Here is a 17,322-nt window from a genome sequence, read left to right as displayed (position 1 = left end):
GCACTCCCCACTTTGGTAGCCTACACCATAGCGTTTATTATAACATTTAAGCTCCACATTTTTTTTGAAACCGTGGTTAAAAGCAATAAATTGTTTACAAGGTTAACGCTGGTAGTTTATTTCTGTGATGCACATTATCGGCATATCTGAGTAATCTTGCGTGCTGTCGCAGCATGCTCAAAATATTTTAAGTGATTGCAATAATTAAAAAGGATACTAAAGTATCACGACAGTTTCGAGGGGTGTGCGAGAAGCTGTGCAAAAGTAGTACGTCAACGGCAGCTATCACTCTCGTGCGTTCAGACAAGCGAACGACTGCCGCTGAAAATTTCCATGATAGAAAATTAGCGCACTGACACCGCATTCACTTCTAATTTATACAGTTGCCACCACGACAATTTTTAGTGGGCCATTTCTTAGAGAAATATGACCCGATCAGTCAATTGGTATCATTGACGCATCGCTGTCCGTGTTCTAGAGGGAACACGGGAAAGAATACACGGCACGCTTTCGTTGGAAAGCCTTATAAGTCACTTTGAATTCATTCTCAGTTGTTTTCTTCTACTCTAATGTCTGTATGTAGATCCTGTAAATAGAAAAACAGGGCGAAACGCGAGAAAGCGTAGCCGGCGCACCCCGCCACGCTCGGTCGCGACCAATCCACTTCGCCCGCAGCGCCCTCTACTCCGTAAACGAGTGCCGCCTAGCCAAGAGCGCTCCGTCCGTCCCACGTCAGAATCCTTCTAGTACACTCTACCTGCGCCGCATCTCGGCTGAGTATCCAGCTGGTGACAGTAGCGGCGGCGCTGTAGTTCCATGGTACTGAACCATGGAACTGTAGTTCCATGGCACTGTAGTTCCGTGCCCATGGTATCAGATATGGGATGGACATCATTTGAGGGCAGGCAAGCTAGCAGCAAGATAAAATTTGAGAAGCGATTGAGAGAAATGGGGGAAGAGCGTTGGGCTAGGAAGGTTTTCATCAACTTGTACATGAAGAATGTCGATACAAAATGGAGGAAGCGAACCAGGAAGTTGACTGGTAAATACTTAGAAAACAGCAGGTGGCCAAACCAAAAAGAACTATCGGTTAAGAAGAAAGTGAAGGAAACGGAGACTGACATGTGGAGAATGTGCATGATTAAGAAGTCCGCACTAGAGATCTATCGAACTTTTAAGCAGGAAATTGCCAAGGAAAGGATCTATGATAATACTCGGGGTAGTTCTCTACTGTTTGAGGCCAGGACGGGAGTACTGCGAACCAAGACATATCGGGCCAAGTACGAAGGGGTAGACACAGTATGCAGTGCGTGTGGAGAGGAAGAAGAAACTGCCGGACACTTGATAATGTTCTGTAAAGGGCTTCACTCTATAGTTCAGGATGATGGCGCAGAGTTTTTCAAAACACTGGGATTTAGGGACAGCGAGGGCAAAATAGACTTTAAGCGGGTAGACTTAAATAGAAGGAGGTTATCTGATTGGTGGCTAAAGTCAAGGCACGAGTGAAAATTAAAATTAAACCCTTCACTGCGAAGCACGAATCCTCAACTTCATTATTTAAAAAAAAAGATAAATGTAATGGTTAGTTCACTAAGTATTACGGCTAGGTGGCGTTAGCTGCCGCCCGATCTAAAGGGTACAGCCACATCCATCCATCCACTGAAGATCTCTGGAGCATCTGCATTGGCAACGCACGCGCCCGAGCCTGCGAAAGCATGTAATTGCTCATTTTCAGCGTGTTTAATGCGTTTCTGAGACTATCAGTGGACGCAGTGATACGCGCCGTGGTGCATGAGTTAATATGCAGGCATGCCGAAATTGCGTCGATACATTCACTGTTTCAAGAGCCTGCCGACCTACACACACACACACATACACAAAATGTCAATCGGAATTTGCACGGATCTGCCTAGCTTCTTACTCAATCAGCCCTTTGAGCTGCGCTACTGGCGAATTACAAAGAGAGAAGTATCAAAACCGCGATTAAATCATACGCTCGTTTTGTCGGCAGTCTCTACGATATCCAGAGCACAGTGTTCCTGATATGAGCCGACATGCGCTCGATTGTTTCACGAGAAACCCGAGTATAAGCAACGTTGTCACAACATTTATATCGCTGACGACTCTGTTTTATCATGCCAGTTTTGCGGTAGATAATATTTATTGCTTTCGGAAAGAATTCATTGTAAACAGTTCTCATTTTGTACTGACAGCTTAAATTGTGCTGCTTTCCAATTATCCTATTGGCGTAACGCCATTGCAAGCGAGCAATTTATGTTTTGTATTGTAAGCGTAGTTTTAATATTAAGTAGCAAAAGTGTAGGCAGGCACAGTGGTGCATCTTGTTTTGAGAAATTTACCTTCTTTGTATATGTACGCATGTACACAGTAAACACACACACATATTATATATATATATATATATATATATATATATATATATATATATATATATATATATATAACAATGCCCCTTAATTAGTACTGCTACTATTTTTAGGTGGTGCATTCCTCGTCCGACTACATTAGACTTGAATTAGTTTTGAGACCTCATACTGTCGAAAAGGTGAAATACAATATACAGTGCGCATTTGTAGAGACACGCTATATTAAGCTTCCCCAACTGTGACCTATTCGCGCAGAGCTACCCATGGCAGATTTTTTTTTTTTTGAGGGGGTGGGGTGTGCAGCAGAACGCCAAACTTTGGCACATAGTGGTCGCCGTGAATGCGGGTAAATATTTTAGTATACCCTGAAAAGTTAAATTACGAAAAGATTTCGTGGTGTAGGGGTTCAGAATCCCTTCCTCAACCCTCTTCACTTACGACCTTCTGGTTCTGCGTGCGAGTCAAACAGTATTTGTTTTTTAATCTTACAGCTTTCTGAGCACAGCTAACTTCCAATATATCGGCTTAGTTATTCTGAATATTGTAGACGCCTAACCAACGAAGAAAGAGTTAAGTGAGAAGAAATCAGTATAAGACACATCCTTTCTGAATTATTTTCGATCTCTCATAAGGGCTTTTATGGAGCTCGAATTCAGTTGGTTGGCGTGTCGTACTTCAAAGGCTGTGACATCATGTGATAGACATGAATGATGGGCAGGTACATAGAAATCTGCGTCAAGAAAGCGCGACGGAGGAGCCGAAACGCTCAGAAGTTACTGCACGCGGCGCACAGCTCTTTCAGTACGGATGGATGGAGGGATGTGGCTGTACCCTTTAGATCGGGCGGTGGCTAACGCCACCTAGCCGTAATACTTAGTGAACTAACCATTAAATTTATCTTATTTTTCCTTTACATAGTGAGGTTGAAGATTCGTACTTTGCAGTGAAGGGTTTAATTTTCACTCGTGCCTTGACTTTAGCCACCAATCAGATAACCTCCTTCTAGTTAAGTCTACCCACTTAAAGTCTATTTTTCCCTCCCAGTCCCTAAACCCCAGTGCTTTGCAAAACTCTGCGCCATCATCCTGAACTATAGGGTGAAGCCCTTTACATAACATTATCAAGTGTTCGGCAGTTTCTTCTTCCTCTCCACACGCACTGCATACTGTGTCTACCCCTTCGTATTTGGCCCGATATGTCTTGGTTCGCAAGACTCGCGGCCTTGCCTCAAACAGTAGAGAACTACCCCAAGTATTATCATAGATCCTTTCCTTGGCAATTTCCTGCTTAAAAGTTCGATAGATCTCTAGTGCGGACTTCTTAATCATGCCTGTTCTCCACATGTCAGTCTCCGTTTCCTACACTTTCTTCTTAACCGATAGTTCTTCCTGGTTTGGCCACCTGCTGTTTTCTAAGTATTTACCAGTCAACTTCCTGGTTCGGTTCCTCCATTTTGTATCGACATTCTTCATGTACAAGTAGCTGAAAACCTTCTCAGCCCAACGCTCTTCCCCCATTTCTCTCAATCGCTTCTCAAACTTTATCTTGCTGCTAGCTTCCCTGCCCTCAAATGATGTCCATCCCATATCACCTTGTACTCCCTGATTTGGTGTATTCCCGTGAGCTCCTAAAGCAAGCCTACCTATTCCACGTTGCTTAATTTCTAATCTTGCTTGAACTTCTGATCTCATGCACAAGACCGCATTGTCGAACGTCAGCCCAAGAACCATGACCCCTTTCCATATTCCTCTCACAACATCATAGCTATTGTAATTCCACAGTGCCCTATTTTTCATGACTGCTGCATTCCTGTTACCTTTATTCATCACGTATATTTCGTGTTCCCTTAGGTACTCGGTCCCATTGCTTATCCATACGCCCAGATATTTGTATTTATCTGTTATCTCTAGCATGGCCTCCTGTATTCTAAGCTCACTACCTTCGTTGTCATTGGAAATCATAACTGCTGATTTTTCCTTACTGAATCTAAAATCTAACCTATCTCCCTCATTACCGCAGATGTCCATCAATCTCTGCAAATCTTCCTTGTTGTCCGCCATTAGCACTATATAATCTGCGTATATTAATGCTGGTAGTGCCTGATCAATGAGTTTTCCTTGTTTGACTAAAGAGAGGTTGAAGCCCAGTCCACTTCCCTCTAATTTGGCCTTTAATCCTTGTAGGTACATCATGAATAATAAGATTGACAGGGGACACCCCTGCCTAAGCCCCCGTTTTACCTCTGCAGGCTTGGATACATGTTTTTCCCACTTTATAACTGCCTTGTTACCTTTATAGATATCATTTAAAAGATTAATGACTCCACTTTCCACACCTAGTGTGTCCAGTATTCTCCACAAGTCCTCTTGAACCACGCTATCGTATGCTCCCTTGATATCCAAAAATGCTTGCCACAGGGGCCTCTGTTCCTTTTCTGCTGTTTCGATGCACTGCGTCAATGAGAACAGATTGTCTTCCAACCTCCTGTGTTTCCGATACCAATTCTGCAGTTCCCCCAGCACCCCCTCATCATCTATCCATACCTGCAGTCTTTCCTTTATAATCTGCATCGCCAACCTGTAGACCACTGATGTCACTGTTATAGGACGGTATTTGTTTATGTAAGCTTTGTCCCCCGTTCCTTTATAGATCATGATCATCCTGCTAAGTTTCCATTCATCGGGAACTTCACCATCAATTATTAGTTTGCTCACTGCCTCTCTCAAAGCCTGCTTAGACTTCGGACCTAATGTCTTTATCGGCATAATTGGAATGCCATCTGGGCCTGTTGATGTACTACTAGGAACCCTATTCTCAACCCTTTCCCACTCTCGTTGTGAAAATGGAGCCATTGCACCACTTGATTCCTCCTAGTCTATTGTGGTGCATAAAGCACATATTTGTTGAAATTTTTCTGTCACCCTTGTTCTTATATATTCAATAGCTTCGTACCCTTCTAGCATAGCACCTTGGGCTGTAGTTATAAACCTCTGCTCTAGGCTCGTCTCACTTCTTAGGGAGTTTAGATGGTTCCAAAATTTTGCAGCTGTCTTTCTATCTTTTTTATGTACTTCTGCCAGCCACTGAGATCCCTTTCTTCTAATCTTTTCATTGATGAGAAGGGATGCATCCCTTCTACAGCTTAGAAAGGTTTCCCATTTTCTTTCAACATCATCTGTCGGTTCACCCCACTGCTTAGCATGTCTGTGTTTCCTAGAGGCTTCCTGACGTTTTCCTATGGCTCTCTTAACTTCGTTATCCCACCAACTTTTGGGTTTGTGTCTTCTTTTCCGGGGTGACTTGTCACGCATCTTAGCAAGCTCTGGCTCAAACAGTCTAATTAGATTCATGTATGTCCACACTGTTTTATTATCCTCCGTGATTACTTTTTTAATTTGTTTAGAGGCTATTTCAATTAGCCTTTCTGGATAAAAATTTTCCTGTAGTTGCTCAACTTGTCTCCTTCCCGCTTTCACTGCTCTTCCAAAACTTAGCTTGATACGTTTGTGATCACTACCCAGACTTCTGGAGCCACCTTCATCTATGTGCATTCCCCTGAGCTTATCATACATCCTATGTGACATCAGTGCATAATCTATCGTCGACTGCAGCCTTCCTACCTCCCATGTTATTTGCCCTTCACACTTCTCGGTACTGTTGCAAATGATCAAATCAAGCCTTTCACACATATCCATGATCATTTTGCCTGTCGGGTCGGTATACCCATCTATACCTTCTATGTGCGCATTCATATCTCCTAGTATAATTATCTCGCAGTCTCTTCCTAACTCCTGAATATCCTTTGATATACACTCTACCATTGCCTGGTTTTCCTCTCTGGCCTTTGCTCCCGTCCACAAGTACACAAAACCAAGGAGTGTCATTTGACCTGCCACTTTCCCTTTTAGCCACAAATGTTCCTTGCACTCCTGCTTGACCCTTCGCCAATCTATACTTTTATGAATGAATCTCCCAATACCACCCCCCTTTCAGTACTATTCGACTGCAGCGCCGCCATTGCGGGCAACGCGGAAGGGATCAGGTGGCGAGGCGCGGTTACGCCACTCAACACTTCTAGTTAGAGGTGTGCGCCGACGCGACTTCGACCGGTGGTGGCGTGGGTGTCGTTCAGAGTCGGCGGCGGCGGCGTTGTCGGCGCACGCCGGTTATTTCATTGGTGGCGGCGTGTGGCCAATTTGCATCGGCGGCGGCGGCAGCGCGGAAACCGAAACTGAAAATTCAAAAGGTTCTTCTGCCACAGGTTACTGAATCAGTTGAAATTCAGGGATTTTCATGCAAATAGCACTAATGACACTACACAGATGTGTCGACATCACGATGAATGCAAAGCGTTTTGTAAAATAGTTTTTATTTCGCTTTCATAACAAAATACGCCTATTTCAATATATGTCCATGTTCTACCACGAATGCGCAGCACTTTGCTTGTTTTTTTTTTTATTTAAGATACAGCGGTTTGTTTCTGTTGTTGGCCACGTCATACTTCATGAAACCTTCTTTCATTGAACATTGAGCAAGCACAGACTCACGTCACTCAGTTCGCCTTTTCCGAATCGGATCTCACTTTTACATTGTACGCGTCACGAAAAAAGAAGCACCTCTGCTACGAGTTTTCTTAATGTGATTGCAGAAAACCACTCTTTTGAGTATCTGTCATGCCTTGAATGTTACTTTCCTTCAAACGAATCGAAATGCCTACTTTTCACAATATGAGAAGAGGAGGAGGAGGAAAGTTTAAGCGGAAAGACAGGGAGGTTAGCCAGTTCTTAGATCGGCTGGCTATCCTGTGCTGGGGAAAGGGGTGAGGGGAATGAAAGATGTTAAAAAGAAATGTTGCGAAGAGAAAGAGAAACTACAAAAAGTTGCGACAGAGGAAAGGCAACATCAAAGAGTATAAGGCACTAAAGTCTGTCTCTTGGGCCAGTTGTCCGCAAAAAGTGCAGCAAAGCTTTTAAAGCCTTCTGGGCTGAGGACTGGCTCAGCCAATGACCCAGAATCCTTTGTTCCGACAAAGGCCGATCGTCTAGTTCATTCCGGAGCTGCAGTGAGTTCTTGTCTTTGCGCGTTGAAATGGGTGCACTCACACAGAAGGTGCGCAATGGTTTCTTCGCAACTGCAGTAAGTGCATGTAGGAGAGCTGGCCATCCCAATGAGATAAGAGTATGCGTTCGTGAAGGCCACTCCAAGCCACAGGCGGCATAGAAGAGTCTCCTCAGCTCGAGATATTCACAATATGAGATTGTTTAATGTAGCGGTATAAGATGCGGAAGAAAACACATCATCGCATTTAGTCAACTAGTCCTCACCGCAGTGTTCAATGAATGAAGTGTAGACATGGGCGTGGGCGAGGCGGGTGGTGCAAAAGGGGCACTTGACCCCTTCAAACCGCACCAGCACTTGCTACCCACTCTAGCGACACCAACACGACCCCCTCCCTCAGCCATAATGCAAGTTGATAGAAGGGTTTGCTTACCCCCAAGACAAAAACTTGTCCATGGCCATATGTGAAGATGAGAGCAAATGTAATATTTGCTCAGATACACAGTCCACACTGGTCACGACCTGGGGGCCGTTGACCACACCTGCAGGGAACGTTGACTCCCCGACCGCTTTGTGCTCGGTCAGGGGAGGGGAACACCCCTTGCAAGTGGGCCCCATTAAAATTTCTCTTAAAAACGTTGCAAATAAGAGTGCTTGATAATTATGTATAAAACATTCAACTTTTAATGCTTTTTTGTAGCGTGCACACGTGCTCAATACCCATCAGGTGTGTGAGACAATTGAAATCGCATCTGCCACTCTCGACTGGGTCTGGAAAACACTAATAGAAGAATGAAATTACGAGTGCTGAGAACCTACGTTCGTTTGTCAATTTGATTTCCAGGCATGATTTTATTTTTTATATAAACAAAAATAAACCCTGCAAAATAATAAAACAAAAAGGCTGCTATTGCAAGATGTGTGGCCCTCTTCGTGATTTTTCTAGACGTATGCATCTGCAAGCCACATCTGGTGTCAAAAACTTGCAAGTGCCCCGCTCCTCCCCACAACATCTCCCAATACCCCCTCCCCAATAAAAAGGCACCAATGTAGGCCTCCGTAGGCCTCCGTGATTGCCTACTGGCGCACGGCGGGCCATTTCGGTTGCTAGGACCAACAGTAAAAAGGCACCAATGTAGGCCTCCGTAGGCCTCCGCGATTGCCTACTGGCGCACGGCGGGCCATTTCGGTTGCTAGGACCAACAGTACCGATTTCGACATGCTTTTTTGAAGGTGCTGAAGGATCAAGAAAAGGCCGATTGTTGTAAATATCATAAGAGTTCAATGATAGCTTCTTTGTGAATATCGTAGATTATTGAACCTTACTTTGTGTATAATGCTCCAATGAAAAAAAAAATGGTTTCACATTGTGTCACTGCAGAGTCAAAAGCCATCACATGGGCAGGCGTCATTAAGCCTCTATATAACATTGCTAAAGTTCAGCACATTTGTACAAATAATTCTCGTCAATTCAACTTTGAGTACAATCCTTGCTTGGGTTAGTATGTGTGAAACATAAATTCGAAATTTAAAAATTCTCATTGTGGGTTTCTGCAGCAAAGACACATTGATTAAAACTGATGATTCCGGAGCTACGGCAGAGGTAACACTCGTTATGTTTTTTTTTCAGTTACGGTAATGGTAATGCGTTACCTTTTTATGTATATATATATATATATATATATATATATATATATATAACGTGGAGCCGTGAAACGTTCCTTTTTTATTAGAGTAACGAGTAACGTATTGAGTTACTTTTTTACTGTAACGGATACAACCCTAAATATATAGACTTACAGGAGTGATGTCGGCCCACACCGTCAGTTGTGGTTGCGGTCTATAGGCTGGCTGTAAACAATACATAGATATATTCCTATCATCCAGCACGTGATAGTGAAGGTTTGCTCGACCATTGATGATCTCGACCTTTGAGGAATACACAACAGCTTCTTAATAATATGCATATCATCCAACCGAAGCGTGCACTTCGTTTCGCTAAAATTTACAGTCAACGTGAGTGCTGCCGTCACGCCGTATGTTTAGGTAGAAATTTAGCCTACTCAAAAAATACCCAAAGACGTCGATCCACCTTGCAACGCGTGACCACCCGCTGACGGTTCTGTATGAAAATGGCATCCACAGTGAAACATGTTGTATCTGTTGAAATTTCATCGCAACATAATTATACTGCCACGCTCGCTTGTATTTTAATGTCACTGTCTTGCGCAAAGGCACTGCCGTAGTGGTTCAGTAGCTAAGGTACTCAGCTGCTGACCCGCAGGTCGCGCGATCAAGTCCCACCTGCGGTTGCATTATTTTCGATAGAGGCGAAAATGCTGTAGGTCCATGTGCTGCGATATGGGTGCATGTTAAAGAACCCCAGGTTGTCAAGATTTCTGGAGTCCTCCACTTTGGCATCTCTCATAATCATATTGTGGTTTTGAAACGTTAAAGACCACATATTATTCACTTGCCTTGCGCAAAGCACGCTTGGCTGTCTGCAAAAATTCTAGATTATTTTATAATCTTCTGGTAAGCTTGAGACACCTACAATACTGATGATGTTCGATGCCACGGGTATATATAGCGACGTACCTTCACGCAGATCATAGTACCGACGACCAATGCTCTAATTACCGCTATCTGCGTAAAGCGTGAATTTCTATAGTACTTTGTACTTTTCTAGGCACACGTTCACGAAATAAAAAGTGTCGTCTTGAGCAACCCAAGTACCATATTTTTTGCCGTCGCAACCACGTGGCAATGTGGTGAGATGAGAACGGTGAAATGATTGATACAAAACAGTGAGATGGGGCGTAAGTACACGGCCAAGGTTTATTTGGGATGCGTATACCACAAGCTATTTTCTTCTATAGAACCAATATAATGCGATTTGTTAAATTACTGTGAAGTTGAATGTCAAGAAAGGAAGAACACGAACTTGGAAAGAGACAGTGGAGACGAAAAGTGATAGGTATCGACGTAAAGTTTGATCGGTCATTCCACGCCGAACGTACAAGGCGTTTGGGTGACTACCTCAGGTGTATTAAAAAAAATGTCGGGCTTATTTACTCCATGAAAGCAGTCTATTGCGAAGATGTTTTGCAGAGAAAAATGTTTTTGGTCACCTATATGTGACCAAAATACCGGCTATAGGCTGGGCCCTATATCGAGTCCTAAGATAAAAGCACATTTACTGAGCGAGTCTATATATCCATTTATTTTGCCGACCTATATAGTTCCGAATATTTAAAACCTCCTACTATAGCGTGCCTTGTTGTCGTATTGACGTTCCGGCTTGTAAAGCTGAAAACATTATTTTTCAAATGATAAAACTGTTCATATCTTCCCCTCCCTGGAACTCATTCTAGGTCCTTTGATAAACACCGGTCATGTATCTTTAAGAGGTTAAAATTACGAGAAAATAAAGCTGTTACTACAAAAAATGAACAGATCTGCCAAACTTCTTTTTTTCAGGGTTCCTTGTATCTTTTCTTGGTATGTTTTTATTGATAATGGCTATGCATCATAAATCAAAATAGATAACGGCACTCTACACACCTTGAAGAATGTGTGTGCCAAGTTTCATCGCAATAGGACAACTTTAAGGGGATGAAACTATGTGAGTGAAATGTGACCGTGGCCAAAAATTTCAAAATGAGAAAAACACGTTTGAAAGTTTGAAACATGTTTACTAATTAGGGCGCACTTGCAAACACTCAAAAGTGTGTCTAATGCACAGGCAGTATGTCCAGGAGCTGGCCACGGTGACTAGAATTCACCCGCACTGTATGTAACTCCTTCGCGGTCCTTCCGAGCGGAGTCCTGTAGGCGAGCTCTCTTGGCCGATGTGCGGCGGTGAGCCCTCGCCTCAGCAGTCTGTTGGGCATTCATCTTCTGAATGCGCCTCTTGTCGCTGTAGTCCCCCAGGGTGGTCAAGCTTGCTGGTGGTAGAACACCAAGCTCCTCCAGGACCACCTCGAAGCTTGCATGGCCCCGGTTATACCAGAGCACAGCAATGGCTGTGGCAGTCTCCACAGCACTTCGGGAAGCAAACTTTGTTTTAGGGCACAGCAGTCACACCTTGCTGTTGAGAGACTCAGCAGCGTTCTGAGTTTTCCCTCGAAGGCATCGGGCCAGCAGCTTCTCGTCAGAAAGGCGCTTGTATATGGGCAGCAGTGCCCGGCACTGTGCCTTTGTCAGAAGTGGTGTATGCTGTGGTGCAGGCTCGCCCATTGCTTCAGCACGCTTGTGCTTGCACCACAATTCTTGGCCTGGTGGGCAGAAGTTGTGGCTGCCAGCACCTTCAGTGGAGCAAGAGTGAAAGTAGGACGCCCATATGGCAGTGTACATGTCCCGTAGGTTGCCTCTATTGCCCGTGATGGCGATCTGATAATATGTCTGCAGCTTTTCAATGGTGGCAGGCTTGAGCTTCTCACCTCTGGGCAGTGGTGTCGGCAATTTGCGTATACCAGTGCCTAGGCGCTTCGCAACATGATTAGTGCAGTCCTCCTTGCAGATGGCACCTGCACCGTACACCTTGGCATCACAAACTCTGTTATATGCTTTGCTGTCGCCATCACTAAGAAATGTTGCGAAGCGAAGTGGAGTCTCATACAGCAAAGTGCGCTCCCATATCCGTAGTGCTGCTTCAGCTTCCATGCCATGAGCGGAGCTGTCGGTGTTCTTCTCACAGACAGGTCTGTGGTAGGCCTGCCAGATTTCCCCTTCAGAGCCCATGTCGTTGTGTAGACTGCAAGCGTGGCAGTAATTCGACAGCACTTCGAAATCTAAGCACAGGCCGGTGTCCAAGGAGATAGCCGCGCCGACTCCGTTGTGGCTTTTATGGCCCCGTTTCTGCCAAGTTCCATCATACATTACGGCCACGTCACTACTACCAACCACCTGCTTTGTTACGGCTCTTGTCTGGTTCAAATTTTCGGTCACGGCCCTCATAGCAGCATCGTGAACCTTCTTGCTGATTGCCTGGAAGGTTTTGTGGTGCATGGGCTTCGCTAGTCCAACAATCGCACAAAACCGCGAAAGCTGGTCATGTCCGATGCCTATGGCACGCGAGGCTACAACAGCTTTCACATTAGCCGCGAAGCTATCGCGCGAGCTGCCGTTGCCGTAGTGCCCCACCTCCGCGCAGTCGTCAGATGCTGCGGCGGCTTCGCCGGAGGCAACACGCCTCGACGTATGTGTCGAAGAGAGAACACCAGACGCGCACTCACTGTTCTCACACCGCAACTCGAGACAGGACGACAGTCCTTTGCGCCGTTCTGCCACCTCGCGAACAACAAGTTTGTGTTCACGGCAAGACGGGCACTCCGCTCCCCCCACAAGTGCCGTCATCGCATCGATGTCGCACAGCACTGCTGATGATACGCCATCATGCGCACGCCTTTGGTTCTTCTAAAAAAACTCCAGTTTTTTTTTATGAGGCGCTGACGAAGTTTGCGGCAGCGTCGAGGCCGCCGGCGAAGTCACTGTCGCGATAGTTGCCGACGCTGGGGTTAGGCCTAGACCTCTCCGGCCCGTTCACCTTTGCCGCAGTCTGACAACGCACTTTACGACGTTTTCCCACATACTTGTTTATCGTCCGGTACTTTTTCACCTTGTACACCTGCTTTTTGGCAGGATTCATCGCGTAACTGATTGAATAAATCCTTGCGAAGTTCAGCTTGCGATGCAGAGCGGGGCCGAAGGGACAAGCGGGCACTGCTCTAGCCAATGGCACGCTCGCTACGGCACCACGTGACGCGCCGCGCGATTCAAACGACACGCAGGGGCGTTCAAAAAAAGGATTTTTTATAGTATTTTTTTTTTCTTTCCGGACGAGACTTTTCGAGCCTGTGTTCGAGAGAGCATGGACAACTCTAACCGCCTCAGTGATTACAAATGGCGCACGGTGCCGCTGCCTCGAGATACCGGGGCCGGCAAAACGTCGATTTCGGCAGATTTCAGCGATTTTCTAGGTCTCCGGGGCTTACTTGAGCGCATTTTTCAGTAACTTCTGACACGAATTACCGATTGAAATTTATTTCTGGTAAACATGAATGTTTAAAGAATCTAATACGACTGAAAACAAAAAAGTGAAAATTTTCGGAAAAAACGCGATTTTTCGACCCGCGTCTCCCCTTAAACAATGCTTGGATATCAACTATTCATAACTCTCATTTAAGCATGTGGAAATGAAATGACTGTCACTAAATGACCGATGAGGTGAAATATTAACATTAAAAAGCATAGTAAACGTGATTAAAAAGCTAATTCTACGCTAAAACAATGTAACCTGAACTACTGATGTCACCACACCTCCAAAACCTCATGCAATGTATATTGCATACCTGGAAGGTGCAGTTATTCGAGCGCTTTTTGCAGCGAAATTTGGCCATGGAGTAAATCCCGTTCATGGTGGGGCTATTTTTAAATTTGACGTTTGAATATATAACGAAGCATTAGGAAATTCTTTCCGTGAAACCCGTATTTTTTTGGCGATGGAATTGAGGATTGTATGCATTGTGTTGGCACGAAGTTTAATGTAGGCGATGTGTTTGTAGAGTACACCGTCCGCAAACGGTGGTGAAATAGAAACAGCACTTTATGTTAATTCGTGCTACAAAACTCACGTGATCTGCTCCCAGAGAACAGAAGAATACATAACGAAGTGCGTTACTAACGAACGGAGGAAATAAATATTTCTCGGTCTTTTAACGTTGTTTCTGTAATCCAATCTACAGACGTTTGTATTAAACGAGCATGACGGTACAAAGGCATGGAATTGTGTTCTGCAACTTGTTGCGACACGTGTGCCACTCCAGGTCACCTTTATTACGTGACATCGAAATTTACACTGAGCGTGATCTATGATTATGTACCTAATCAACGGAGAATAAGCGCTAAGCTCCAGATTCATTATTAATGTGGCTTCAAAGACGAGAAAGCAGCACGATTCGTGAACAATCGAGCACCCGTTCTCTCTCTCTATTGCGTTGAACTGCTTGTGCCCTCAGATGCCACTTCAGTTTTTTCTTGAATAAATGTGGCAATTGGGGAAGTTGTGAGCGCTAATAAAGACGTGAAGACAGGATGGGTGCTTGTGAACGTCTTGAGGAAGCATTACTTTGCGCTAAAAATTTCCCGATAGCAATGCGCCATCTGGCTGGATTTCAAGTTTTGTTAAATGGTACGATGACACAGACCATGGGCTTTTGTCATGTCATTTGCTACCAATTAAACAGCAACTGCGTAATTTAGGGTACCATAAAAATTCTCGCAGCCATATTTCAAGAAGGAAGGAGGCAGAAACGCACCGTTCATGCCGTACGTGACCCTTCATCACTCGCGGAAATAAATTTATTCAAGCTGAAACGTGATCGAAGAATTCTTTTACCTCTTGGCAATCAGAGAGGTTTTTAATTCACGAGTATCTTTATGAGCTATTGCTGCCATCCTTTTCCAACAGGCCTGCAGTTCTGTTGTACCGACACAACATAGCAACGCCCGTGTTTTTGTAGATTTTTTTTTAATTCCCATTGAAACACTTTTCTATTCATAGTCATCTTTGAAGCGCGTAAGAACTTCCTGTCGTCCCTCAACCGTCATTGCGTTTTTCCAGTCTACACTGCAAAAAGCTTGATGGCATAGTCGTTTTCCACGTTCAAGTTTCTCGTACCCAATCTTTCGCGCTCGTTGTGCTCTTCAAGGAATGCAGAAAGACTACAAATCGCAACGAGCTCTACACCGTGCCTTCGGGACTGGTATGGGGCAAAACATGTTGCGAGTGGTGTCGCAGTGTTCTGCCATTGTGCTCCGTTCGCTGTTCCCTGTACTCAAGTTGGGTCGGCATGCCGCGTCGTTGCAGTGCCATTGGTGGCGTGTTTCCCGTGTCTTTTCTTATACACAGTGTTCTGCGAATAAATGCCTCTGTGTAGCCGCTGGTGCTGAGGTCACGGATTACGTTTTTCCTCCCTTCCGCAGCTGTGGTGACAATAGGTGGTTGGATTAACGGTTGTTTATTTATTTTAGTTTTCTTGTTTAGCTAGTTTCCTGTATTATTGCCCAAGAAAGGTGATCTAGGACATTTTTTTCTTGTGGGAATGGACATAGGTGTGTGCGTACGTGGTTGCAGCTCCACATTTCCAAGTCGTACGACTCGTACTGCCCTGCCAATGGCCCCTATTCTCTTTCTGCTCTGGCAACCAAGGTTGTCACGTTCTTCGAAACCTTCTCCTCCTTCCTACTTCTAAACTTTTTTTTCCACTCTCCCCCCCCCCTCTCTTCAATCCACTGAGCCCTGCTCTCGCAAGGAAAGATAGCGTCGTTTTCCTTTTCTTCAACCACAGATTCATCTATTCGGGAGAAGCTTGCATGCAGTAACTGGTTTGGAAGGCAGGTAAGGTTCGCGGAAACTCACCTCACCCTGAGCTACCGAGCACAAAACAAAGCTTAGCCGATAGTCATAAGAAAGGTAGGAGGTTACACAGCAAGATGAAAAGAGAAGATATTTTGCCTAATGAAGTATTGCGAAAGCCACTGGGGCAACCCTTTCTTTCACCGCCATCCCCACTTCTATTCGTACATTGAAGTAATGAGAAAAGTGCGACTAAAACATATTAAAAAAACGACGTTTTGAAGCCAATCTCTCACCCCTGAGGAAGAAGCCGGACCAGCTTCGAAACATTGATTTTTTTCCTTAAATATATTTTGGTTTGAGTTCTCATTCCTTCAGTTTCTATCCAAAACAGACAGGCTTATGTCGAATGTTCACCTTTGATTCCTGTCGTACATTATATCCTCGCTGCTCCGACAAACCCCCTCACATCGAAACATTTAGAGAAGCAATGACAGGTGCGCAACCGTAAACAGCCCCTCTTCCTTCTTGGACGCTTATAGCTCTGGTGTGCGTGTGTGTGTGGGGGGTAGGGGGTAGAAAGAGGAGTACTGTAACAAAAAAAAGTTGCATCTTGTTTTTTTATTTGTTGCAGCAGGTAGCTAAGACCTAGTCATTATTTTCCTTTTGAGGAAGCAGCATACAGTACAACACAATCATGCCCACCTAAAAAGACGCAAACACAGGCGCTGTATTGCAACTGATGAGTTTATGGTGAAAGACTCAGCTTATGTAGTATTACACGTACATGTGCACTAACCACAGGTCCTTCTAATGAAGACAAGTTTTTTTGCAGTGTTTTGCAGGAGGACTTGATGAATAATGAACCATGAATGCACCTTACCTGATACGAAACTCGGGACAGGTAACAGACTTTTTAAAGAACGCGACCCTGTCAAGTCATGATTCTCAGATTTTCAGCTGACAAAAATTTTATATTACAGCATTCCGCACAACGACCAAATTACAAGCGTGGGCGAATGTATATACCAGCATAGTATCACCAAATTTCAAAATAGCACAGGTATTTACAGCAGCCAAATCATATGGTACTTATTGTAATTAGTGCTGTCAGCGCGCATATGCCTGTCGCGGAAATGGCATGTAATGTTAAGTTTCTCTTAAATATTATGATTTGGAGGCAGTAGAAATAACTTGTTTTTGAATGTTGAAAGCTCTAAATAATATATATATATATATATATATATATATATATATATATATATATATATATATATATATATATATATATATATATATATATATATATATATATATTATATTTATATATAGGTTGCTTGGCAATTGCAATTCTTTCACATGTGTTTTTAAATGGTCTCCTTTGAAGTTTATTGTAGGAGCCGGACCAAGTCGAATATTGCTCATTTTCAGTCCAAGTGCGTCTGTTTTAGAAACATTTTGCGAGTCTCAGAGTCCCAGTGAGTCCGCTGGAGGAACGTTTTCATCAGTCTGAGTATG

At 44.2% G+C, this 17,322-nt stretch overlaps 1 protein-coding gene across 1 annotated transcript; it reads right to left on the bottom strand.

Annotated features, from left to right (window-relative positions):
• Window positions 1-9,783: 9,783 nt before the first annotated feature.
• Window positions 9,784-15,714, bottom strand: LOC142804246 (uncharacterized). The gene has a single exon (XM_075890985.1). It carries the CDS (start codon window positions 12,801-12,803, stop codon window positions 11,526-11,528), a length of 1,278 nt encoding a protein of 425 aa, XP_075747100.1. The 5' UTR covers window positions 12,804-15,714; the 3' UTR covers window positions 9,784-11,525.
• Window positions 15,715-17,322: the final 1,608 nt, after the last annotated feature.

The sequence above is a fragment of the Rhipicephalus microplus genome, chromosome 3 (genome assembly GCF_043290135.1).
Source record: "Rhipicephalus microplus isolate Deutch F79 chromosome 3, USDA_Rmic, whole genome shotgun sequence".
Taxonomy (NCBI): domain Eukaryota; kingdom Metazoa; phylum Arthropoda; class Arachnida; order Ixodida; family Ixodidae; genus Rhipicephalus; species Rhipicephalus microplus.
The sequence above is the reverse complement of the archived record's forward strand: the minus strand, read 5'-3'. Positions and strand labels throughout refer to the sequence as shown.